The sequence below is a fragment of the Solanum verrucosum genome, unplaced genomic scaffold (genome assembly GCF_900185275.1).
Source record: "Solanum verrucosum unplaced genomic scaffold, falcon-dt-bn FXZP01000159.1, whole genome shotgun sequence".
NCBI classification, from domain to species: domain Eukaryota; kingdom Viridiplantae; phylum Streptophyta; class Magnoliopsida; order Solanales; family Solanaceae; genus Solanum; species Solanum verrucosum.
The window spans coordinates 1,356,105-1,383,974 of record NW_026020705.1 but is presented as its reverse complement, the minus strand read 5'-3'; the positions used below and the strand labels follow the sequence as shown (position 1 = coordinate 1,383,974).

Genomic DNA, 27,870 nt, shown 5'->3' with positions numbered 1-27,870 from the left:
TGGTCCCTCTTCCTCTGCCCCTGATTTCAACAACCAAAAAAAGGAGAAATAAGATTCTTATTCTCCTTTATTTACTGTTCTTTTGTTTGTTAGTGAAAAAATTATCCACATTTAAGCAGGTCTCAAATGAACCTTTACGTACAAATCAACCATCCAAAATGTTTCAATTTCTACTAGCTAAAAGTAAAGAGAATTTATCAACATTTTGTATTCTAAGTTTTGACTTAATTATATAAAAAAACACACACATACACACAATTCTTAATAAACCACTTATAGCTAAGGTGCAAAACAAGTAACTCAAAAACATCTAATTGAGTTTACAAAAAAACATACAAATGAAAAGTAATTAACAATATGCAACAAGAAGTTTTCTCCTTGCAAAATTTGAATATTTAAGCAAAAGGAGAAACTGAAATATTGTACATTTTTGATACACTAATTCAGTTATGGGTGTGGTCGAGAATAGTTCAAAACCATGACAAATTCTTGGGCAGAAGCTCCAACTTTTGCTAAATTTTTTCCAGATTTAGGTGCTACATCTAACCACAATTTTGCTAGATGTTTGAGAGGCAAAGAAGGCTGAATTGGCATTCCTAGCATGTGAATCTCCACCTACAAGACAAATTATTACGATGGAAATTAATAATCATGTATCAAGCAGAAGGTAGATGATAAGTATTTAATTACCTCGTCTTCGCTCTGGAGACTCAATTTGTGTGCAAGGTACTTCTTTATGTAGGAAGACGACTTGTTCACATCCCTATTTAACCAGAAAAGAAGTATAACATATTAATTGAAGTTAAGAGGTATTTTGAAAAGTAAAAAGATGTATATAGTATTTGAAAGAAAATAAAACATCGGGGGGAGGGGGTTACACTTCCATTAAGCTATCGCTATACGAGGTCCAGGGAAGGCCCAGACCATTAGGGTTCATTATACACAGTTTTATTCTGCATTTCTGTAAGAGGTTGTTTTCCTAGCTCGATCTTGTGATATCCTAATCAAATTGCAACAACTTTACCAGTAACGTCAAGTCTTCCTTTCCTTTGAGAGAGAATTTAAAAAAAAAAAAAACTAATTACCTCTGCCAAACTGATTTATGCATGCCACAATGGCTACTACAGTTTTAATAAAAAATGAATGAGCAGCATTTCTTATATAGTGGTAAGATATGTTCAAAGTGTTATTCTCCATCTAGAACTACAAGAATATATATATAGACAGGACATAATAATTTTGTAAATATTTAAATGTAATTAAAGGCTTACTTGATCTTTATGTAGCGGGAAGAAATTTGTGGCAAGGGTGAAGGACCTTTCCTGAAATAATCATATCTAGTCAAACAGTGTCACATAAATTGAAATAATACAGAGAAGAGTAATACAGAAAATTGAAATTCATAGAATTAAACTCACTGCTTATCACACGCAACCAAAGTGAACCACATGGGATGGACTCTTTCATTCAATACTCTTGTACTACCACTGCTTGTACCTCCTGTTGTCTCAGTAGTAACTCCAACTTGTGCCACATTAATATTTTTTCCACCACCAACAACACCGCCACCAACAGGAGGAGGAGGAGGAGGATTATTTATTTCTTTTTTCTTTCTTCCACGTCGTCCCTTTTTCCCTTTATCAATATTATTATTATGATTACTTGATGGTGCTTCAATAGCTTGAACAACACTTTGTTTGCTAACTTTGTTTTCCTTAACTTTTGGTGAAGGCACATACTCCTCCTCTTCTACGTTATCATCATTGTCGTCCTCATTTTCATAATCATCAAGATTGATTAGTGGAGTACTACTGATGAACTTTGGAACTGACTCTTTGGAATTGTCTAAGGTGTCACCTTTTGTTACCAAATTGTTCAATGGTTCCCATAAGTCATTCATCCCATCCAATGGTTCAATACTTTTGTTTTTCTTTGAGATGCCATTATTTTTTGAGGACTCAACAACATAACCAATACTCTCAACCTTCAACAAGTGATCACAAGAGTTAGTACAGTTTTCATTCACTAAAGAAATTCGAAGTATTTAGAAAAAATTTAAATGAACTAGTCAAAGAATTCAACATATAGTATATATAAGTGCAATTTATTGCTAAGAGTTGTCAATTGACTCCCTTTGGATGTGGATAGATCTGCCTCATGGATCTTGGTCCAACGTTCAACAAAATGTTTAGAGCTTATATATACCTAGGTTGAGAATGAGTGTGATCCACATATGTACACAATTTGAATAAAAAATAATGATATCAGTTGAACTCACTTAATCCAACCTAAATTTGGCTCAGATTCCAACCAAGTCAATTACTTTCACCTAACACATGTTGAACATTAACTAGTTGTTCAAACTCGTTAATGACTAGACAAGAAATAATTACCTAATACAAACATATGATCGACCTACAGTATTCAGAGTCTTTAAAAATGTCAATGAATGTATGTCAAATTCTTCAAAAGTATAATTTATTTTAGAAGAATCCAACTCAAGTACGATATTAAAAGTAACAACTTAGCGTATGATTAACTCATACTTGTTTTTTTATGTTGAGTAGCTTTGCCTGCAAGAAGAGGAATGCTTGAACTTTATGGCTGATCAGTTCCCTTTATCTGATTATATCAATTATAATTGCATTTTTTATTTTAGTTTGTCCCAATAAAAATAATTGTTTTTCCATATAACAATAGCTATTACAATTCCCCCCCCCCCCCTTCTCAATACCCATAGGTTAAGGTTAGCTATATGAATCATCATGACTAAAACATAAAGTAGATTTCAATTGTACCTGTTGTTTATAATGAGTATCATTGTTAGAATGAAGAGGAATGGTTAAACTTCCTGGATGCGCATCTCCATTATTCAGATCAACAACATTAGCATTATTTTGTGAACTTCCTCTTCTTCTTCCTCTTCCTCTTCCCCTTCCCCTTCCGGTACTACTACTCGAAACGTTGTCCTGATTCGAAACTTGATCATCAACAACAAGTGGTGTAGTATTTACTAGGGAAGAAATTGATTTCTCCTTTCTCCTTGAGCTTGTAGCAACAACAACAGGTTCAGGAGGAGGAGGCGATGGATCAATGAGCATTTCGGCACTATAATTAAGATCAATATCTTCACGAGCTAACTTTTTGGGTTCATCTTTTTTGTATTTTTCTATTAGTCCAAGCTCAATTAATTCTCTTCTTTTGCTTGAGAATATGTCTCTTATCCCTTGCATTTGGTGATCAGACCTGTAAAATTAAGCATTATAAGGTTATATCAATACTTATTTTTCACACATATATATAGAAGGAACGGAATTACGGTTCTGCCAACTGGTTCGAGAGAAGCTAAAGTCAAAATCTTGTACTTGTATTTGAAATTTTACTGATAATATGTACTCCATCTATCTCAAATTATGTGAAAGGGTACAGAGTATGAAGATTGAAACTATGAATTTGGATATAAATTCTTTAAATTTTTAAAAATAAAATGTATATATATATATATATATATATTTAAAAACTACACGAAAAATACTCCATATCAATATAGTTAATGAATCATACTATGCTTTATGGAAAAAAGTTGACTTCTCAAACAATAACACTTTTAACATATAATGCTGCAACAGGTGCCTATGCTCAACAGAAGAAAATCAAAATACTGAATTTGACTAAGAATTTGGGTACAGATCGTTCAAATTTTTAAAAATAAAATTATATATTTGAAAACTACATTGCAAGTCAATATAGTGAATGATTCAAAATATTTGGATTTTTAACTTTTGGGGAAAAACTATAGTCAAAGAAAATATTATATGACTCCCCAAATAGTAACACATCCAAAATAAAATGAGACGAAAAAAGTATATAACTCTCTCCGTTCCACTTTATGTAATACGGTTTTCATGCTTTTTCAATAAAACATACTTATGAAAGCTACAAAAAAATAAGATATACGTCACTATAATTAACAATTCAAAATATTTAAAGCGGAGAATTATATATACCTGATTTTCTGCAAGGGGGTAACACCTAAATCCATATTGCATTCTGGACAAACATTCCATTTCTCTTTTGATATCCTCCTTGTTATGCATTTCTTGCAAACTGTCAAAAAAAATTAACATAAATTAATCGAATTTCATAGAAAAAACCCATAAACTATAAAGAAATTTGACATGTTAAAAATAAAAGTGACAAGAAACAAAAAAATGTTGAACCATATTGAAACAAATTAATCATACAAGAAAGTTAATAAATAAATAAATAAATTGTTTAATCAAGAAACATGATAGTATGTACTAAGTTCATGTATAAAAGACCTAGATCACATAAACCTTGGAAATGACACAAATTCTATTGGAAATCATTGGAAAGAGCGATTAAAAAAAATAAACCCCCAAAAACAAAAATTCAAATTTTAAATTAAAATAAAAACAATGAAAAGAATATAAAAAAATTTCAAAAATTCAAGATCATGGAATCACAAATACAAATGATTTATCAATATCACTCAAATAAAAAATGAACTCCAAAAAAACTACATTTCAATTAATCTTTTTTTTTAAAAAAAAACATTGGAAGAATGAAAAAAAAAAGTAAAAATAAAAAATTCAAGATCCTCAAATGACAAGAACAAATAATTTATAAAACACTGAATATTTTTTTTTTAAAAAAAAACAAAAATACAACTACATGCACCAATAGTCTCACAAAGTAGTGTTTGATGATATGCAGAGATAGAATGTTGTTTTGATAACTCCGCCTCGGTGAGAATAAGAAAAATATCGGAAAGAACGTAACAAAGAAAACAAAAAATTCAATATTATGAAATCACAAGTACAAATGATTCATCAAAATCACTCAAATAAAAATGAACTCCAAAAAAATTATGTTTAAATTCATCTTTAAAAAAAGACATTCGAAAGAACGAAAAAAAATAAAAAATTCAGGATGCTGAAATGACAAGAACAAATGATTATCAAAATCACTGAAATTAAAAATAAAAAATCCAAAAAAATTACAACAATAACAACAACAACACACACCATTACTCTCACAAAGTAGGGTTTAAGCCTACCGACCGCAGAGATAAAAAGTTATCTCGATAACTCCGCTTCACCGAGAATAATAAAAAAACAATGAAAAGAACATAACAAAGAAAATCTGAACATTAAGATCATGAAATCACAAATACAAATAATTTATTAACATCACCCAAATAAAAAACTAAACCCTCCAAAAAAAAATTAAAATTTTCTGACATCTGTGACAACATTCTTCAATAATTGTGACATCTTTGCATAGCTTTTTGCAAATTTCACATGTCAAAACACTCTTCAAACTAGCTAGACGTTTATCAAAATCATTCATCTTCCTTCATACACTGCAAAAAAAAAAAAAAAAAAGTTAATTAAAGGAAATTAAAATCAAATATATTTGTTCCTTAATTATAAATATATACATTCCAATTTTGCATATAAATCATATATTAAAAAAATCATACAAAGAGAGAAAAAAAATTAAGTACCTTGTTTTCTTGATTCTTGATATAGAAAAAAAAAAAAAACAAAGAAAGACAGATGGATATAAAGGAAAAGGGGGAAGAGGCAGGTTTTGCCGTTTTGGGAAGAAGTAACAAAAATTTAAAGAAGTTTGAATTTTTAGGATTGTTATAATTTGGATATTTAATATGGGTGAAGAGGTTTTTTGAATTACAAAAAATAATGATATGGACAAAATTGGTTTATATTTTCAAATATAAATTTCATCGTGTAAGTCACATTATTTTCATATTTTAGTCATGTAAAATTTTAAATTCTTTTTTACATTTTATTTTTCTTTATACCGATCAAATTTAATTAAAATTCAATTTATACCTGACCCAACCTAACTCATTTTCTTTTATATTTATCTCACAAATTACTACATTGGATGCATGTATTTGATATACTTTATGCATGTATTCATTTAGTACGATTAATTTCACTATTACGTGATTAATTTAATAAAATAAAACACATATTAATTAATTAAGATTAAGTAAAATGAACTGTAAATTTAAATACATGATGTGTGTATGTATTGAATTGGTGTATACACCCGATGCGGATAAATTTTTTCGCTGTCACCACCACAACATAACCAATTATATCAAATATATCTAAATTTACTTACCCAAAATAATTTCTTTAATTATTTCGAGTCGGCAAAATTAGATATTTTTTAAATATTATTGAGTATGTTGGAAGGGTGGCTGCTCTAAATCATCCAAAAGATTTCAAATTGAGAAGAGATGGAATTAGCAAGTTTTTTTTTCATGTAGGGATTTTGGTTGTGACTAATAGTGATGTCTAATTTAGTTTATGTGCACATTAATTATCCGGAAAATCACTTATGTGTACACTTTTTAAAAAATATTTATGATATTTGTCAACATTATATATAACAATTTGGCTGAACGGCAGTATTGCTAAAAGTTGTGAATGACAACATTTTTTGCTAAGTTTAAAGAAACAAAATTGTTTTAGTAAGTATTGCTAAAGTTGACAAAAATGGTAATAAATTAAAAGTATACTTAAAAGTGATAATTATTAAATAAAAGACCTTCACTTATGTAATTTTTCCTTAATCACTCAACAAGATGATACCATTCATATTTTATTTTTTTTGCCTTTTTTATATTTTGTTCTATAATAATTTAATTTAAGGAAAAAATTTAGGCATAGAACAAGTGCTTTAATCAAAGGCAAAAAATTAGCATTCTTATTCTTTACGATTTATAAAATATTCTTTTAAATACTTTAAAAAAATAATCTTTATACTACATCGGAAGAGTTTAAACTATGTTTCTCACATTTCAGTTAGAAGTTTAAACTTGCAATTTAACAATTAAATGTTAGTTTTGAAACTTACAATAAATGTCCTCGACGAAAGTGTATCGTCTGCAGAAATCCTGATTTGAATCGCTAGTGATTAGGAATCCTTTATTGACTAGATGAATTTCCTAGTTCCGCAGACTAATAGTCATTTAGTGTTGTAAAATAACTAGCACTCGCCGTTCTCTGGACGATTTAGAGTTGTTTTTCCAAATCTCGTAATGGCGTTTGTATAGACTGAGTTAGGGTTTAGGGTTACATTTACTAATGGACCGATTCATTTAGCTAGCACCCCTTATGGGTATATTAGGACCAAAAGATATTTTTTGGAAAACTTACTAGATTTTGATCTCGGGATACATGAGGTCAAAATTTGGTGTAATTTATTCTAAATACATTGTATCCAAGTGGATTCATATGTATATGGGATATGAATGATACTTGATACATGCAGAGACATGTATCTAGTGTGATTCGTATATATCTGAGATACTAGTATATCGCTCGCCTCCCTCCCCATTTCGCACACCTCTCTCCATACTTTAGCGTATTTGGTATCAAAAATACATATATTACCAGTTAGCTATATCTTTTTTAATGTATGATAGGAAGCTATTAGTTAGTGATATGATACATAATTATTTGAAAGAACATAAAAAATTAATAAATATGATATGGATGTATGTCTAATAAGATAGTTTCCTATTCTTTCTAACAACAAAATTAATGTCATATCAACTTTAAAAATCACGAAACTTGCTCGTGAAATTTTTAAAATTTGTCCTCTAAATATCATTCTTCTTTAAATCAACCTCAATATTTTGATATTCCTTTTTTATATTAGTGATATTTTTCGAAAAAAAATAGTGTTATCTCAACAATGAATGTCCATCATAATTTGAAAAATATTCTTTTGAAATTTTATTTTAATTTTTACCTATTATTTAGTAAATTATGTCAGATCTTACATTTAATAAGAATTTGTGATGATTTACATCACTTTTATTTTTGGAAATGAACAGTTCTCATATTTCAGTAATATAACCTGCACATGAAATTTCAAAGTTTTTTCTAAATATCATTTCTTAGGTCAGTCTAAACTTACTAAATTTGATAGTAAATTTACAATACATGCAACCAAAAAAATTGATGGTAAGAGGATGACATAATTCAATTCAGTTAAATATATTTTAAAAAATATAACGCACATCGTGCACAGAGACGGTAGGGTGGGTGCACGTGCACTTGTTAACTTCAGAAAAATTCATGTGTATATGTGTATATCTATCATGTGAAACTGACATAAATTATGATATAATTAATTGTGCACCCATGAAGAGTATATGTTTGCCATTGTACTGGTACAAGCTAGAGGAACCAACCTCGAGACTTGAGTTCAAATCTAGCTAGAACGCTATTTTATTGTTTTTATTTTTTAAGTTTATCTTAGATGTAATATTAATACACCCAAAGTTTTCAAATTCTGAATTCGCCTATGATCATGCAGGTAACGTTATATTTTAGTTTTGCCAAGTTGATTAGGCAAATCAAGTTTTTGATTTTATAACTATGAATAATGAAAGGGTGAATCTTACTTTTTAATATATTTAGGATTGATTTTGAACTTCTTAAATAACATTAGAAGATGGTTTTGATTTGGAAATAATGAACAACATTTCTTCTTTAATTAAAATCACTAAATAGGGTTCAGTATTAAAATTTCTCAATCGGCATTCAATTAAAATTCTTTAATTTTTTTATATAGAGATAAAGTCTAAATTATGTCATTGAATTTTGAGAAGTAAGTGCATTATATCCCTACATGAAAAAAAGTAACTCAATAATTTCATTTTTTATCAATTTGAATTATTTTGAATGATCTATAGCTGTCACCACTACAACATAATACAATAATATAAAATATGTCTAAATTTACTGATCCAAAATAATTCCTTTAATTATTTCGAATTAGAAGAGTTAAACATTTTTTACATAATTGAGTATGTTGGAAGGGTTGCAGCTCTAAATCATCCAAAAGATTTCAAAAGATTTTATTTATACTACCTCGGAAGAGTTTAAACTATATTTCTCACATTTCAATTAACAGTTGTAAACTTGCAATTTAATGATTAAATGTTAGTTTTGAGACTTACAATAATTCTCTTGGGCAAAAGTGTATCATCTGCAGAAATCCCGATTTGAATCACTAGTGGTTAGGAATCCTCTATTGACTAGATGAATTTCCGAGCCTAAAAATCATTTACTGTTATAGAATAACTAGCTCTCGCCATTCTTAGAGTTGTTTTTCCAACTCACATAATGGTGTTTATATAGATTGAGTTAGGGTTTAGGGTTACATTAACTAATGGGCCGACTCATTTAGCCAGCAACCCTTATGGGTATATTAGGCTCAAAAGATATTTTTTAGAGAACTTATCAATTTTTGATGTGTCCAGATACATTTATCTCGGGATACATGCGGTCAAAATTTGGTGTAATTCGTTCTAGATACATTGTATCCAAGTGGATTCACATGTATCTAGGATACGAAACATACCAGATTCATGCAGATACATGTATCTATTATGATTCATATGTATCTGAGATACATAAGTATCTCGCTCGCCTCTCTCCTCATCTCGTGTGCCTCTCTCCATATTTTAGCATATTTGGTATAAAAAATACATTTATTATCATTTAGTTATATCTTCCTCAATATATAATTGGAAATTATTAATTAGTGGTACGATAGGTAAATATTTGAAACTATAGATAGGTTAATAATTATGATATGTATGGATGTGTAACAAAGTAGTTTCCATATTCTTTCTAACAAAACTAATGTCATATTAACTTTGAAAATCACGAGACTTGCACATGAAACTTTAGAATTTCTCCTCTAAGTACCATTCTTCTTCAACATTAGGATTGTGTCACCCTTTCACCATTGCAAAATTGACAATATTTTGATATTCCTTTTTTTTTTTATAGTAGTGATATTTATCGAAATATATTTTTTCTTCATAAGTAGATAGGAGAGAGTTATGAAATTGTGGAGGATTTGTATTGGTAAATTTGACATAATTGTGATACGTGTATGCATAAGACACGTGGATATATTTTAGGAGTTATATTTTATATTTTTTTTAAAGTGAAAACACATTTTTGTTGTTTTTCAAATTTTTAAAAATTCTAGTATAAGTTGATTTTTGAAATTTTATGGTCAAATATATATTTTAGGAGTTATATTTTAAGTATACTAGTAAATGTACTCGCGCTTCGTGCGGTTAGAACATTCCTCTTTAAAATTTATTAGAATAGAACTTTTCTTGTATTTTGATGTTATAGTATTTTTATATAAATCTATTTTAAGAGTATAGAGGTTATTCAATTGTGTTTTAAAAGGCACAAATACAAATCATAACATTAGTTTCTCCTAGTTTACATAATTTCATTTTACAGATTCATTAATTTGATCTTGAAATTTTACAATGGTTAGTTTATTTTATCATCTATATGCATGGTTAGATAGTGTCCTTAATTAGAGAGTCGATTAAATATTCTTCTCAATTTTCTTCTTTGTTTCCTTGTTCCTCTCTCATAGGATTCTTCTTTCCCATTGTTCCTCTTCCTCCTTTATTATTTACTCGATTTATTTTTTTGCACAGTCACAAAATGAATAATTTTATCTTAAAAAATCATTTAATTTTGTATTTTATTTTATAACTCAAAAGTTATTCAAGTAACGGTAATTATCTGAAAAAGTCATTCAACTTTATTTTGTAATTAAAAAGTCGATCAAATAATGGTAATTATTCAACTTTATTTTGTAACAAAAAACTTGCTCTACAATTGTCACATTTCACCCCTTAAGTCTCTCAACTATTGTCATTTCGCCTATAAAGTCACTCAATCAATTCAAGTGACATTTCTAGTAAATAGTGCCCACACAATTAAAAAATTTACTTGAATTTGTTGAAATGATAATAGTTGAGTGACTTTCTAAGATAATTATCATTAGTTAAGTGACTTTTGTGTACTAAAATAAAGTTAAGTGACTTTCTAATTAAGATATATATATTATTATGTAACACCCAGAAGATTTTTGAACTAAGACTTGAACCATCCTTCGTTGTGAGTAGGATTTTATCAAGGAATTTAAAATTTCTTAACTATTAAGATCACCAGATATATCACCTTGAGTTCCAAAAAGAATTAAAGAGAATTCATTCAAGTCATTCCTTAGTTATTTTAGGTCTTGGGTAAACTTCAAATGACCACAACTTTCAATACAAGATGAGTAATTAGGAGACCTATAAGATATCAAATGAAAGATCTCTGAGTCCTCTTTCCAACGCCACCGAGTTTGCTAATTTTCAAGCTCATATGAGGGAGATATGTACTTTTGAAGTCAGGCTGTCCATTTAAGGATTGTTACCCAAAAATAGGAGGGATATTTTAGTCTTTTCCTTACCTCCACTTATTCTTAACGTGTATTTCACCCAATTAAGGGTCAAAATTGATTAGAATCAGTTTTATTCATCCCCAAAAGCATTTAGGGGTTTAGAGAGAAGATTCAAGAGCAGAAAAAGTTCAAAGTTTCAAGCGTTCGTTCAAGAAAATTCAAAATTTCGCCAAGAACCTAGTTCTTTGAGGTATGTAAGCTTCCATAGTGTTGGGTTTGTTCACCCACACGCCAATCATGATTTTATTTTGCGAATCTATCCATAAATATTGGACAATTTAAATTCTAGATGTGTTCTGGATAAGTGTTCTTGAAGTTTCCTTATCGATTACGTTTTAATGTAAGATTTTACTTGGGTCAACTTCAAACGACCATATCTCTTAGAATATAAAGATTTACATTGGCCCGTAACCTATCAAATTAATGGTACTTGAATCTACTTTCCAACGCCACAAATTTCGCATCAATCCAATTTCTAAGTAAAAAATTATGACTATTTTAGTAACCTGATACAGTGATATAACGAATTAGCTGACGGGAAAAGATTAAAAAGCGTCGTTTTTGTATTTTTACCTCCAAGAAAACCATAAACGAATTTCTTTACTAATAAAAGGCTCAAAATAATCAGATTTTCATATTTTAATCCATCATTCCCTTCTCTCTCAAACCTTAGGGCAAAACTCTAAGGAAAAATCAAAGTAGAAGACTACATTCAAGATTCTTTCAATCTTTTTCAAGATTCTTCTTCAAGGTAAGTCTTTCTCCAAGAATTCCATTCTTTTCAACTCAAATTCCTCCTTACAATTATGAATCACTAATGAAAATAATAATTCTTGGCCATAGAAATTTCAAGAAACTAATTCAAGAATCTCAAGAAAGGTTTTCTTCATCGTTTACCTTTAAGCTAGAGTTTCAAGGCTTCTAATCAAATTCTTCAAGATTCTTCAAGAACCTTGTTCTTCCAAGTATGTAAGACTATCATAGTTTAGGACTAGTTCGTCCTCACACCCTACATCTTCTTTCAAATCAGTAAAAGAGAAATCTAGGATTCTACCCCTAGATTTGAGTATTCTTGAGATAAGTTAATGTGAGTTCTTGAGTTCATGGCTCTTTTAAAAATTCTATTCCTAATTATTGAGTTTCTATATTTTTATTGGGGAAAATGGTCAGAAAATACTCCAACTTTGGCCGAAATTGTTGTTACGATACCAAACTTTATGGAGGACTTTTACCCCCCTACACTATTTAATAGTGTATTTTAAAGGTATATATGTGCCCACATGGACACATTACTATTTATAATTATGCAATATTTATGATATCCACGTGGGCACATATATACCTTTAAAATACACTATTAAATAGTGTAAAGGGGTAAAAGGTCCTTTCCAAAGTTCGGTATCGTAACAACAATTTCGGCCAAAGTTCGAATATATTTCAGACCTTTTTCCCCTTTTATTGAGATCCTTGAGTTGATTTGTTCATATCTATAATTCAGCATGAACCCTATTTTGAGTTATAAATGTTGAGAAGTTTTTCAAAGCCAACACTTGTGTTTTAAACTGAGTTTAGAGGAATTAAGTATGAGAATGAGAAGAGTCATATACATGAGTGCCATATTATTATTTAGACCCTTGAGTCGAGTCGTTCATGCCCATAAATTTCGCATGAACTCCATCAGTTGAGTATCTTTGAGAGGAGTAGTATCTTCAAGTTTTAAGTCTTGAGTTTTGAGTTCCTAATCATTTTGGGATTATATTCATAATCATGGGCTACTAAATGTTACCCATGAAGGTCCTTGAGTTGAGTAGTTCATGCCCATAATTCTGCATGAACCCTATGAGTTGAGCATTCTTGAAATGAGTAGTATCATGAAGTCCTTGAGTTGAGTTGTTCATGCTCATAATTCCGCATGAACCCTATATGTCGAGAAGTCTTGAGATGAGGAGTATCATTGAGTCCTTGAGTTGAGTAGTTCATGCCCATAATTCCGCATGAACCCTATTTTGAGAAGTCTTTTGCAAACCTTTTTAAAACTTATTTTAAGACTTGAGCATACGAGTTTGAGAAAGAGTAGCGTTGAGTTCTTTTTTTTCAAAATGAATATATGGGAACTAAGTATTCCCAAGAGTAAATATTTTCACATTTAAAAGAGGAGGAACCTGAGATTTCCAAAAGAGTTTTGAGCAGTTTGAGTAACATCTCTTTTAAGAGAAAGATTTTTGAGTAATAATCTCAAAACACAGAAAGAGTTATGTTTTTAAACATATGAGCTAGTATATTTTGGGAGTAGTATTGAGTACCGATATAGGGGAGAGTTCATACAACTCACAACCCCTATAAACCATGTAGCTAACGTGGGTAGAAAGGGCCATACTTTTTCGATGATTCCTTAATGTTTTTTAGCATAGAGTAGTGGATCCACTTAGTTGAGAGGTTCTATACCCCGGAAAGGTATAGGACATATTCTGCAGCGTGGGTGAGACGCGGTATCATCACATAGATCATAGTGATGGTTGTCGATTAGAGAAACTCCCACAGAGTTAGATTTTATTTCTATATACAAATTGAGTTAGTATTGTATTCTTCAATACAATTGATTTATTATCTATTGTTTTAAAAGTTTTCCATATATTGCATCTTTTATTGTTGCTTTATCCTTGAGTATCTTGAGTTGAGCACCTTTGAGTTGTGTATCTTATTCTTGAGTTGAGTTTAGTTGAGTGAGTTGAGAAGAGGTAAGTATGCTTCCTTTTTATCAAGTTCAAGCTTATGTTATGCTTTAGAGTTCCCCTTACATGCTCGTACATTCCATGTACTAAGCCATTTGGCCTGCATCGTTTCATGATGTAGATACAGGTATTCAGGATCATCAACAGGCGCTTCGTTGATACAACTTCCAATTCCAGTTAGTTATGGTGAGCCTACTTCCTTTCGGAGGATTTCATTTAGTTTTTAGTTTTGTCAAGATAATATGGGTCTTGTCCCGACTTCCATCTTTGTCATTTAGAGGCTTTATAGATAGATAGTAGAGTTCTAGAAGTATGTTCATTATTTTGTTAAATATTTTAAAGACTTGAGTTGCGTATTTTGCCTAGTTGAATATTCTATTATATTCAGAGCTAATGATTTGAGTTAAAGCTTTGTATCGAAATTCTATGAATTTTATCCAATTTTAAGCTTTGTATGCTTGAGTTAGTTTTCCGTTTGTAGTCAGCCAGGATGAGGGTTCTCTTGGGGACCAACAATGGTTCTCGAGTTCCAGCCACGTCCAGGGTGTAGGCTCGGGTCGTGACAAACTTGGTATCAGAGCACAAAGTTCAAGATTCCTAGGGTGTCTATGAAGGCGTGTCTGTAGAGTCATAGTTATCAGTGTGAAGCGCGCCAGATCTATAATTAGATGGCTGCAACATTTAGGAAGTATCTTACTTATTTCATACTCTTAATCGTGCAATAGAGCTATGTCATAGAGATTTATTCATATTCGTGCGTTTCTCAGATTCATTCGACTACCCGTCATACTAGAGGTGATTGAAAAGAAAAGTTAGTCCTTTATCGATGAGTTGCTCGTAGAAAGAGTCTTGAAGAAGTCATGAGACTTCAGAGGGTCTTGAGAGAAGCCCATAAGTGAGTTAAGTGTTGAGTTTCATAGGAATGCACTCATGTTCATATGAATCGTGCGTTTGAGCTAAACGCGAGTTGTATACTCTTCCCTAAACCGTATTTAGTTGAGACCTTTAAGAGGATGGTATGTTTAGAGCTTGGGTAGTATTCTCATCCAAAAAGGTAGCATGAGATACGAAGTTATGAGCAGTAGTAGTGAAAGTGCCCAAAGTTAGAGGAAAGTATGCAGAGGTTCAGTATTCCAAAGAAAGGGAGATGGTGTTTTGACGAGCTATGTTACTATAGTTATGCATCTAGTAAGTTACTAATAAAGAGTTTTCCCTTATGGGTAGACTAAGAAGTGATAAGTTCTGAAGATTCCATTATATGAGGTAGAGTGTGTTGTTGCTAGAAAAGAGTGTGTGATGAAGTGTCATTGTGTAGGTAATGACCAAGTGTAAGTGTTGAATAGAAGAGCAGGAGTATTCATGAGGTGACATCTATAAGCTAGGCTTATGATTGTGAGGGAGAAACCATAATATTCAAATTGTTATAGGACTAATTAGGCAATGTTGTATAGTGAATGAGTGAATAGTACTTAAGTTGTGAAGTGAAGTGTTATAGAAATTTGTAAGTGTGGAGACTGAGAGGTAAGGATTGACTACTTTTCATGAGGTCCTAGAGGATGAGTGTTTCTGAATTTGTACGTAGTAGTTGTAAGTTGGTATGGTAAGCGAGCAATCATATTGATATCCGTGTTTTGTAAAAAACATTAAGCTTGAATTTGAGATGAGTATCTTGATAAAAAAAGATGGCAACATAAGGGTGATGATATTGTCTTGTGATTTGTACTAGAAGACTTTACATAAAGTAGGTGAGGTATTTAGGTGATTAGCTACAATAAATATGAGTGGTACAAGTAAGATACCCTAAACCTCTTGACAAAGGTAGTGAAGTGTGTCTAAGTCACAAGAGTAAAAAGAGCATTACGAGTTGTACTGAGAGGGAATGTAATCAGAAGAGTTTAATAGAAACACCTTAGAAAGAAGTCTTAGTACCTGCTTATGGAGAGTTCGGTAGTCATGAGATAAGCTTCTCTCGAGTGTTAGAGTTAAAGAGGATGTATACCAGCTAGAGATGTTGGAATAGGTCCATAGCATTCAAGTGTCAGCTTTAGACTTAAGGGGGAGATGATAAGATTGAAAATCAAGTCAATTGTTTAGAATAAGATAGTAATGAGTTCAAAAGAGTATGGGAGATATCTTTTCAAAGGTCCTTTCAGTAACAGAGTAATGTTAGAAAGAGAAGGTTAATGATCCTATCGTGATAATGATGGTGTGATAATTTTGTCTAAGGTTATAAATGAAGAGGAAGAAGAGAATGAGGTTTTACTATGAGAAATAGCTAAATGAGAGCCCTTAATTGGTTTTGAATAGTAATGCGGGCAAATTCTAGTTGGTATGGTAGAGATGATAAGAGTAACCCCGTTCCATACCCAGTCCAACCATCATTCAAGGACGATTGATTTCAAGGGGAGATATTGTAACACCCCAGAAAATTTTTGAACTAAGACTCAAACCATCCTTCGTTGTGAGTAGGATTTTACCAACAAATTTAAAATTTCTTAAGTATTAAGATCACTAGATATAACACCTTGAGTTTCAAAAAGAATTAAAAAAAATTCATTCATGTCATTCCTTAGTTCTTTTAAGTCTTGGGTCAATTTCAAATGACCATAATTTTCAGTAGAAAATGAGCTAAGAGCCATAAGATATCAAATGAAAGATCTATGAGTTCTCTTTTTAACGCCACCAAGTTTGCTAATTTTCAATCTAGTATGTGGGAGATATGACCTTTTGAAGTCATGTTGTCCATTTAAGGAAAGTTACCCGAAAATAGGATGGGTATTTTAGTCTTTTCCTTACCTCCACTTATTCTAAATGCAAATTTCACCCAATTAAGGGTCAAAACTTATTAGAATAAGTTTCATTCATCCCCAAAATCATTGGGGTATAAAGAGAGGATTCAAGAGCAGAAAAAGTTCAAAGTTTCAAGTGTTGCGTTTAAGAAATGCAAGATTTCGCCAAGAACATAGTTCTTTGAGGTATGTAAGCTTCCATAGTGTTTGGTTTGTTCACCCACACACCAATCATGAGTTTCTTTTGCGAATCTATCCATAAATATTGAGCAATTTAATTTCTTGATGAGTTCTTGATAAGTGTTCTTGAAGTTTTATTATCGATTAAGTTTTGATGTAAGATTTTACTTGGGTCAACTTCAAACGACCATATTTCTTAGAATATAAAGAGTTACGTGACCCGCAACCTATCAAATTAAAGGTATTTGAATCTACTTTACGACACCTCCAATTTTGCGTCAATCCAATTTCTGAGTAAAAAGCTATGACTATCTTAGTAACCTGATACAGTGTTGTACGAATTAGCCGATGGGAAAATATTAAAAAACATCATTTTTGTGTTTTTACCTCCAAGAAAACCCTAAATGAATTTCTCGACAAATAAAAGGCTAAAAACAATAAGATTTTCATCTTTTAATCCATCATTCTCTTCTCTCTCAAACACTATGGCAAAACTCTAAGAAAAAATCAAAGTAGAAGACTCCATTCAAGATTCTTTCAATCTTTTTCAAGATTCTTCTTCAAGGTAAGTCTTTCTCCAAGAATTCCATTCTTTTAAGCTCAAATTCCTCCTTACAATTTTGAATCACTAATAAAAATCATAATTTTTGGCCATAGAGATTTCAAGAAACTAATTCAAGAATCTCAAGAAATGTTTTCTTGATTGTTTACCTTGAAGCTAGGGTTTCAAGGCTTGTAATCAAATTCTTCTTCAAGATTCTTTAAGAACCTTGTTCTTACAAGTATGTAATACTATCATAGTGTTGGACTAGTTCGTCCTCACGCCCTACATCATCTTTCAAATCAGTAAAAGAAAAATCTAGGATTCTACCCCTAGATTTGAGTATTCTTGAGATAGTTGATTTGAGTTCTCGAGTTCTTGGCTCTTTTAAAAATTATATTCCTAATTATTGAGTTTTTATATTTTAATTGAGATCCTTGAGTTGATTTGTTCATGTCTATAAGTCAACATGAACCCTATTTTGAGTTATAAATCTTGAGAATAATTTCGACGCCAACACTTGAGTTTTAAACTGAGTTTTAAGAAAGTAAGTATGAGAATGAGAAGAGTGGTATACATGAGTTCCATATTTTTATTTAGATCCTTGAGTCGAGTCGTTCATGCCCATAAATTCCCCATGAACTCCATCAGTTGAGTATCTTTGAGAGGAGTAATATCTTCAAGTTCTAAGTTTTGAGTATTGATTTTCTAATCATTTTGGGATTATATTCATAATCTTGGGCTACTACATGTTACCCATGAAGGTCCTTGAGTTGAGTAGTTCATGCCCATAATTCCACATGAACCCTATGATTTGAGCATTCTTGAAATGAGTAGTATCATGAAGTCCTTGAGTTGAGTTGTTCATGCTCATAATTCCGCATGAACCCTATGAGTTGAGAAGTCTTGAGATAAGGAGTATCATTGAGTCCTTGAGTTGAGTAGTTCATGCCCATAATTCCGCATGAACCCTATTTTGAGAAGTCTTTTGCAAACTTTTTTAAAACTTGTTGTTAAGGCTTGAGCATACGAGTTTGAGAAAGAGTAGTGTTGAGGTCATTTATTTTAAAATGGATATATGGGAACTAAGTATTCCCAAGAGTAAATGTTTTCACATTTAAAAGAGGAGGAACCTGAGATTTCCAAAAAGAGTTTTGAGCAGTTTTAGTAACATCACTTTTAAGAGAGATTTTTGAGTAATAATATAAAAACACAGAAAGAGTTATGTTTTTAAACATATGAGCTAGTATATTTTGGGAGTAGTATTGAGTACCGATAACTCACAGCCCCCATAAACCATGTAGCCAACGTGGGTAGAAAGGGTCATACATTTTAGATGATTCCTTAATGTTTTTTAGCATAGACTAGTGGATACACTTAATTGAGAGGTTCTATACCCCGGAAAGGTATAGGACTATTCTGGCAGCATGGGCGAGGTGATGTATTATCACATAGATCAAAGTGATGGTTGTCGATTAGACAAACTCCCATAAAGTTAAATTGTAATTCTATATAAAAATTGAGTTAGTATTGTAATCTTCAATACAATTGAGTTATTATCTACTGTTTTAAAAGATTTCCATATATTGCATCTTGTTTTGTTGCTTTATCCTTGAGTATCTTGAGTTGAGTACCTTTGAGTTGTGTATCTTATTCTTGAGTTGAGTTTAGTTGAGTGAGTTGAGAAGAGGTAAGTATGTTTCCTTTTTATCAAGTTCAAGCTTATGTTATGCTTTAGAGTTCCCCTTACATGCTCGTACATTCCATGTACTAAGCCATTTGGCCTGCATCGTTTCATGATGCAGATACAAGTATTTAGGATCATCAATAAGCACATTGTTGATACCACTTGTAATTCCAGTTAGCTATGGTGAGCCTTCTTGCTTTCAGAGGATTTCATTTACTTTTCAGTTTTGTCAGGATGTTGTGGGTCTTGTCCTGACTTCCATCTTTGTCATTCAGAGGCTTCATATATAGATAGTAGAGTTTGAGAAGTCTATGCATTATTTTGTTAAATATTCTAAAGATTTGACTTGCGTATTTTGGCTAGTTGAATATTCTATTATATTCAGAGTTAATGATTTGAGTTAAAGTTTTGTATCTAAATTCTATGAATTTATCCAATTTTAAGTTTTGTATGCTTGAATTAATTTTCCGCTTGTAGTCAGCCAGGATGAGGGTTCCCTTAGGGACCAACAATGGTTCTCAAGTGCCGACCACGTCCAGGGTGTAAGCTCGGATAGTGAAAAACTTAGTATCAGCGCACACACTTCAAGAGTCCTAGGGTGTTTAAGAAGTCGTGTTTGTAGAGTCATGGTCATTAGTGTGAAGCGCGTCAGATCTATAATTAGGAGGATGCAACATTTAGGAACTATCTCACTTCTTTCATACTCTTAATCGTGCAATAGAGCTATGTCATAGAGATTTATTCATACTTATGCATTTCTCAGATTCATTCGACTACCTGTCATACTAGAGGCGGTTGAAAAGAAAATTCAGTCCTTTATTGATGAGTTGCTCTTAGCAAGAGTCTTGAGGAAGTCATGAGACTCCAGAGGGGCTTGAGAGAAGCCCATAAGTGAATTAAGTGTTTAGTTTCTGAGGAATGAACTCATGTTCATATGAATCGTGCATTTGAGCTAAATGCGAGTTGTGTACTCGTTCCTAAACCTTATTCAGCTGAGACCTTTAAGAGGATGGTATGTTTAGAGCTTGGGTAGTATTCTCATCCAAAAAGGTAGCATGAGATACAAAGTTATGAGCAGTAGTAGTGAAATTTCCCAATGTTAGAGGAAAGTATGTAGAGGTTTAGTATTCCAAAGAAAGGGAGATAGTGTTTTGACGAGCAATGTTACTATAGTTATGCACCTAGTAAGTTACTAATGAAGAGTTTTCCCTTATGGGTAGACTAAGAACTGATGAGTTGTGAAGATTCCATCATATGAGGTAGAGTGTGTTGTAGCTAGAAAAAAGTATGTGATGAAGTGTCATTATGTAGGTAATGACAAGGTGTAAGTGTTAAATAGAAGAGCGTGAGTATTCATGAGGTGATATATCTAAGCTAGGCTTATGATTGTGAGGGAGAGACCATAATATTCAAAGTGTAATAAAACAAATTAGCTAATGATGTATAGTGAATGAGTGAATAGTACTTAAGTTAAGTGTGATAGAAATTTGTAAGTGTGGAAACTGAGAGGTAAGGATTGACTACTTGTCATGAGTCCTAGTGGATGAGTGTTTCTGAATTTGTATCTAGTAGTTGTAAGTTAGTATAGTAAGAGAGCAATCATATTGATATATGTGTTTAGTAATAAACATTAAGCTTGAATTTGAGATGAGTGACTTGATTAGAAGGATGGAAACATGAGGGTGATGATGTTGTCTTGAGATTTGACCTAGAAGACTTGACATAAAGTAGGTGAGGAATTTAGGTGATTAGGTGCAATAAATAAGAGTGGTACAAGTGAGATACCCTAAACCTCTTGACAAGGGTAGTGAAGTGTATCTAAATCACAAGAGTGAAAAGATCTATGTAATTAGAAGAGGTTAACAGAAACACCTTAGAAAGAGGTCTTAGTACATGCTTATGGAGAGTTCGGTAGTAATGAGATAAGCTTCTCTCGAGTGTTAGAGTAAAAGATGATGTAGACCAGTTAGAGATGTTGGAATAGGTCCATAGCTTTCAAGTGTCAGCTTTAGACCTAAGGGGGAGATGATAAGATTGGAAATCAAGTCAATTATTTAGAAGAAGATAGTAATGAGTTCAAAAGAGTACGGGAGATATTTTTATAGAGGTCCTTTCAGTAACGGAGTAATATTAGAAAGATAAGGTTAATGATCCTATCATGATAATGATGGTGTGATAATTCTATCTAAGGTTATAAATGAGGAGGAAGAAGAGAATGAGGTTTACTATGAGAAATAGCTAAATAAAAGCCCTTAATTAGTTTCGAATAGTAATGCGAGCAAGTTCTAGTTGGTATGGTAGAGATGATAAGAGTACCCCTGTTCCATACCCAGTCCAGCCGTCATTTGAGGAAGAATGATCCCAAGAGGGAGATATTGTAACACCCCAGAAAATTTCTGAACTAAGACTCAAACCATCCTTCGTTGTGTTGTGAGTATGATTTTACCAAGGAATTTGAATGTCTTAAGTATTAAGATCACTAGATATAGCATCTTGAGTTCCAAAAAGAATTAAAGAAAATTCAATCAAGTCATTCCTTAGTTCATTTAAGTCTTGGGTCAACTTCAAATGACCATAACTTTTAGTACAAGATGAGTTAGGAGACCCATAAAATATCAACAGAAAGATATCTGATCCTTCTTTCCAACGCCACTGAGTTTGCTATTTTTCAAGCTTGTATGTGGGAGATATGGCATTTTGAAGTCAGGCTGTCCATTTAGGGAAAGTTACCCGAAAATAGGAGGGGTATTTTATTCTTTTCCTTACCCCCACTTATTTTAAACGAGAATTTCTCCCAATTAAGGGTCAAAACTGATTATAATAAGTTTCATTCATCCCCAAAAGCATTTAGGGGTATAGAGAGAAGATTCAAGAGCAGAAAAAGTTCAAAGTTTCAAGTGTTGCGTTCAAGAAAAGCAAGATTTTGTCAGGAACCTAGTTCTTTGAGGTTTGTAAGCTTTCATAGTGTTTGGTTTGTTCACCCACACACCAATCATGAGTTTATTTTGCGAATCTATCCATAAATATTGAGAAATTTAATTTATTGATGAGTTCTTGATAAGTGTTCTTGAAGTTTCCTTATCTATTAAATTTTGATGTAAGATTTTACTTGGGTCAACTTCAAACGACCACATTTCTTAGAATATAAAGAGTTACATGGCCCGTAACCTATCAAATTAATGTATTTGAATCTACTTACCAACGCCTCCAATTTTGCATCAATCTAATTTTTGAGTAAAAAGTTATGACTATTTTAGTAACCTGATACAGTGATGTTACGAATTAGCCGACGGGAAAATTATTTTTGTCTTTTTACCTCCAAGATAACCTAAACGAATTTCTCGACTAGTAAAAGGCTCAAAACAATCAGATTTTCATCATTTAATCCATCATTCTCTTCTCTCTCAAACACTAGGGCAAAACTCTAAGAAAAAATCAAGGTAGAAGACTCCATTCAAGATTCTTTCAATTTTTTTCAAGATTCTTCTTCAAGATAAGTCTTTTTCCAAGAATTCCATTCTTTTCACTCAAATTCCTCCATGAATAATGAATCACTAATAAAAATCATAATTCTTGGCCATAGAGATTTCAAGAAACTAATTTAAGAATCTCAAGAAAGGTATCCTTGATCGTTTACCTTCAAGCTAAGGTTTCAAGTCTTCTAATCAAATTCTTCTTCAAGATTTTTCAAGAACCTTGTTCTTCCATGTATGTACGATTATAATAGTGTTGGATTATTTCATCCTCACGCCCTACATCTTCTTTCAAATCAGTAAAAGAGAAATCCAGAATTCTACCCCTAGATTTGAGTATTCTTGAGATAAGTTGATTAGAGTTCTTGAGTTCATGGTTCTTTTAAAAATTCTAATCCTAATTATTGAATTCTATATTTTTATTGAGATCCTTAAGAAGATTTGTTCATGTCTATAATTCAGTATGAACCCTATTTTGAGTTATAAATCTTGAGAAGATTTTCAAATCCAACACTTGAGTTTTAAACTGAGTTTTGAGGAAGTAAGTATGAGAATGAGAAGATTCGTATACTTGAGTTCCATATTGTTATTTAGACCCTTGAGTCGAGTCGTTCATGCCCATAAATTCCGCATGAACTCCATCAGTTGAGTATATTTTAGAGGAGTAGTATCTTCAAGTTTTAAGTCTTGAGTATTGAGTTCCTAATCATTTTGAAATTATTTTCCTAATCATGGGATACTACATGTTACCCATGAAGGTCCTTGAGTTGAGTAGTTCAAGCCCATAATTCTACAAGAACCCTATGAGTTAAACATTCTTGAAATGAGTAGTATTATAAAGTCCTTGAGTTGAGTTGTTCATGCTCATAATTCCGCATGAGCCCTATGAGTCGATCAGTCTTGAGATGAGGAGTATCATTGAGTCCTTGAGTTGAGTAGTTCATGCCCATAATTCCGCATGGACCCTATTTTGAGAAGTCTTTCGCAAACCGTTTAAAAACTTGTTTTAACTCTTGAGCATACGAGTTTGAGAAATAGTAGCGTTGCGTTCATTTTTTCCAAAATTAATATATGGGAACTAAGTATTCCCAAGAGTAAATGTTTTCACCTTTTAAAGAGGAAGGAAGCTGAGATTTCCAAAAGTGTTTTGAGCAGTTTGAGTAACATCTCTTTTAAGAGAAAAATTTTTGTGTAATAATTTCAAAACAAAGAAAGAGTTATGTTTTTAAACATATGAGCTGGTATATTTTGGGAGTAGTATTGAGCACCAATATGGGGGAGAGTTCATACAACTAACAGCCCCCATAAACCATGTAGTCAACGTGGGTAGAAAGGGTCATACTTTCTAGATGATTCCTTAACGTTTTTATGCATAGACTAGTGCATCCACTTAGTTGAGAGGGTCTATACCCCGACAAGGTATATGACACATCTGCCAGCATGGGCGAGATGTTGTATCATCACATAGATCAAAGTGACGGCTGTCGGTTAGAGAAACTCCCACTGAGTTATATTGTATTTTTATATACAAATTGAGTTATTATTGTATTCTTAAATACAATTGAGTTATTATCTAATGTTTTAAAAGTTTTCCATATATTGCATCTTTTATTGTTGCTTTATCCTTGTGTATCTTGAGTTAAGTACCTTTGAGTTGAGTATCTTATTCTTGAGTTGAGTTTAGTTGAGTGAGTTGAGAAGAGGTAAGTATGTTTCCTTTTTATCAAGTTCAAGCTTATGATATGCTTTAGAATTCCCCTTACATGCTCGTACATTCTATGTACTGCACCATTTGGCCTATATTATTTCATGATGCAGATACATGTATTTAGGATCATCAACAGGAACTTTGTTGTTACCACTTTTAGTTCCAGTTAGCTATGGTGAGCCTCCTTGTTTTCGGAGGATTTCATTTACTTTTCAGTTTCATCAGGATGTTGTGGGTCTTGTCCCGACTTCCATCATTTTTTCATTCAAAGGTTTCATAGATAAATAGTAGAGTTTGAGAAGCCTGTTCATTATTTTGTTTAATGTTTTAAAGACTTGAGTTGCCTATTTTGACTAGTTGAATATTCTATTATATTCAAAGTTAATCATTTGATTTAAAACTTTGTATCTAAATTCTATGAATTTTATCCAGTTTTAAGCTTTGTATGCTTGAGTTAGTTTTCCGCTTGTAGTCAGCAGGATGAGTGTTCGATTGGGGACCAACAATGGTTGTCGAGTGTCGGACACGTCCAGAGTGTAGGCTCGAGTCATGACATAATAGTTGAGTGACCGTATATGAAATAAACTCTTGTTTTTTCCCTTTTTCTCCTACTTTCCTATGTGTTCACCCACTAACCACTAAATAACCAAGTCAATTTCATTTGTTTTCCTCATAACTTTATGCTAAAAATAATAAATTTATCTTCTTTCTTTTTTAATAACTCCTCTTACCTTTTAATTAGTCATATCCAACAAAAATATTCAAGGTAATTTTAAGTGCATCCATTATTGGATTATTTTAATTGTTTCACTTTCCTTTTGGAAAGGAGAGAAAATATATTTAATAGAAAACTTAGTGGGAAAAGGCCAGAAAATGTAGGGTAGAAATATGTTATTACAAAAGTCTGTATCATTGCATATCTTGTCCAAGAAGTCGGACACAACACTCTACAATAAACTTTATGTTCGCATATTTTGTTAGTATAAAACTATCAATTACTTTCAATATATATATATATATATAAATATGTATATATAATGTGTTTATCAATAGCAAAGGTTCCATAATCATATGATATACCAATAAAAAATATGTATTCATTATGTGTTTTGAAATAAAAATGTAATCTTCCAAAATCCAAATTTCATATGTAATATAGTTATGATAGTATTTTTCAATTGAAGTTGTGTACAAACAAAAGATTAAGGATCCTTGAAAAGGGTAAAAGAGAAGTTAGGGATAAAGGGAAAAAAGTTAAAATTTGTAACATTTCGGTATTAGAAAGAGAAAAATTTAGAAAGAACTAATTTTAAAAGAGCCAATTTGAGATTTGTTCGAGTTAAGCTTAAGTTGTGAGTTTTGAGTCAACTTTAAATGACAATAACTTTCAGTACATGATGAGTTAGGTGGCTCATAAGATATCAAATGAAAGGTATTGAAATCCTCTTTCCAATGCCACTGAGTTTTCTAAGTTTTGAGTTCGGATGAGGGAGATATGCCAGTTTGAAGTCATCCTGTTCAGTTAAGAAAAGTTACCCGAATTAATGAGGGGTATTTCGATCTTTTCCTTACCCCATCAGCTCTAAACATTTTTAGTAATATTTTAGGTGTCAAAACTGATTTGGGTCAGTTTTCACAATCCCAAATACGCGTAGGGCGTAGAGAAAAGTTCAAGAGGAGAAAAGAGGAATAGGTTCTTGAGATTTGTCAAGGAATTTCGCCAAGGGTTGATCCCTAAGAGGTATGTAAGCTCTCATAGTGTTGGGTTCGTTCACCCACACACCAATCATGTGATTTTAAATCCGTAATTTTGTTCTTGAGGTTGAATGACTTGAGTTCTTGATGAGTTTATTGAAGTTTTGTTCTTAAATTGTTAATGATGAGTTTGATTAGTTCTTGAGATGAATGTTAGGAGTTTGAGGATTGTTTTGAGTAGATTTTCATGTACTTATGTTGGGTATTCGAATCTAAGCGAGTTGGGAAGAAACCATTCGATTCTAGGCGAATTAGGGCAAAAAATCGAAGAAGAAAATTTGTCGAAATGTTCTAGGGAGGGGCTGGGGTGCACGCTAGCAGTGCACCCCATTGAGGTCTCTGAAGTCTAGTGGTTGGTGCCCCGCGCCAGCCAAGGTCGCATGCTCCAACCTTTTTTCCGTCGTTAGCTCCATATGAGTCCTTTTAAAGTGTACCTTCACTCCCTTCTGGTTCTAACGTTTCTAAACTACATAAAAACATCCAGAGATCCTTTATAACATGAATCATAACCCTTGAATTCATAATTCAAATTTAAGGTAGAGTTAAGAGTAAAGTCTTGAGAGTTCTTTCGAGTCATTTTGAGAAGTCTTTTACATTCTTTTAAAACTTGTCTTAAGATTTGAGTATGAGAATGAGGAGAGTTCAGTTTCATTTTTCAAAAGGAATATATGGGGACTAAGTATCCCCAAGAGTAAATGTTTTTACATTTAAAATGAGAGGAAACATCAATTTCCAAATGAGTTCATGAGGATTTTTTTAGTATGATGTCTTTTAAGAGAACCTTTTGAGTAATAATCTCAAAGCTTGAGGATGAGGAAATATTTTTAAACATATGAGCTGAGTTATATTTTAGAAGTAGTATTGAGCATCGATGTGGGGACGAGTTTATACAACTCAAAGTCCTCATAAACCATGTAGCCAACGTGGGTAGAAAGGGTCATACTTTTTAGATTACTCCTTATTGTTTTTTCAGCATAGCTTAGTGGATCCACTTAGTTAAGGATGTCATATACTCTGACAAGGTATAGGACAGTTCTGGTAGTGTGGGTGAGACGTTGTATCATCACATAGCTCATAGTGATGGTTATCGGTTAGAGAATCTCTCAAATAAAGTTATTTTGTATCTTTATATACAAACTGAGTTATTATTGTATTTTTAAAGACATTGAGTTGTTATCTACCATTTTAAATGCTCCATCTTTATTGTTGTTTATATACTGTATTGAGTTGAGTACCCATGAATTAAGTAGAGTTGATGTGAGTATGTTTCCTTCTTTCCAAGTTCAAGCTTTTATGTTATGTTCAGTTTCCCCTTACATGCTCGTACATTCAATGTATATCAGTCATTTGTCTTGCATCATTTCATGATGCAGATACATGATATCATGGTCATCAACAGGTGTTTCGTTCATACCACTTGCAGTTCCAGAGTTGTTTGGTGAGTCTCCTTGCTTCTGGAAGATCCCTTATGTATTATTTCACTTTTGTTAGGATGATCGGTGTCTTGTCCCGACATCCCTTATAGTATTAGAGTCTTCAGAGATAGACAGTAGCAGTTGATGAGTCTTTTCATTTCTTTGTTAAATGTTTTAACCTGGCTAGTTGAATATTCTCTTATATTCTGAGTTATTCATTAAAGACATTTGAGTTAAAGCTTTGTAT

The 27,870-nt window shown here is 32.0% G+C and overlaps 1 protein-coding gene across 1 annotated transcript; it reads right to left on the bottom strand.

The window, feature by feature from the left end:
- Positions 1-447: 447 nt before the first annotated feature.
- Positions 448-5,373, bottom strand: LOC125812411 (E3 ubiquitin protein ligase DRIP2-like). Its single transcript, XM_049491908.1, has 7 exons — positions 5,265-5,373; positions 4,008-4,107; positions 2,799-3,246; positions 1,419-1,984; positions 1,272-1,322; positions 691-763; positions 448-615 (listed from the first exon to the last, which is right to left on the bottom strand). Exons 1-7 carry the CDS (start codon positions 5,371-5,373, stop codon positions 448-450), a joined length of 1,515 nt encoding a protein of 504 aa, XP_049347865.1.
- Positions 5,374-27,870: the final 22,497 nt, after the last annotated feature.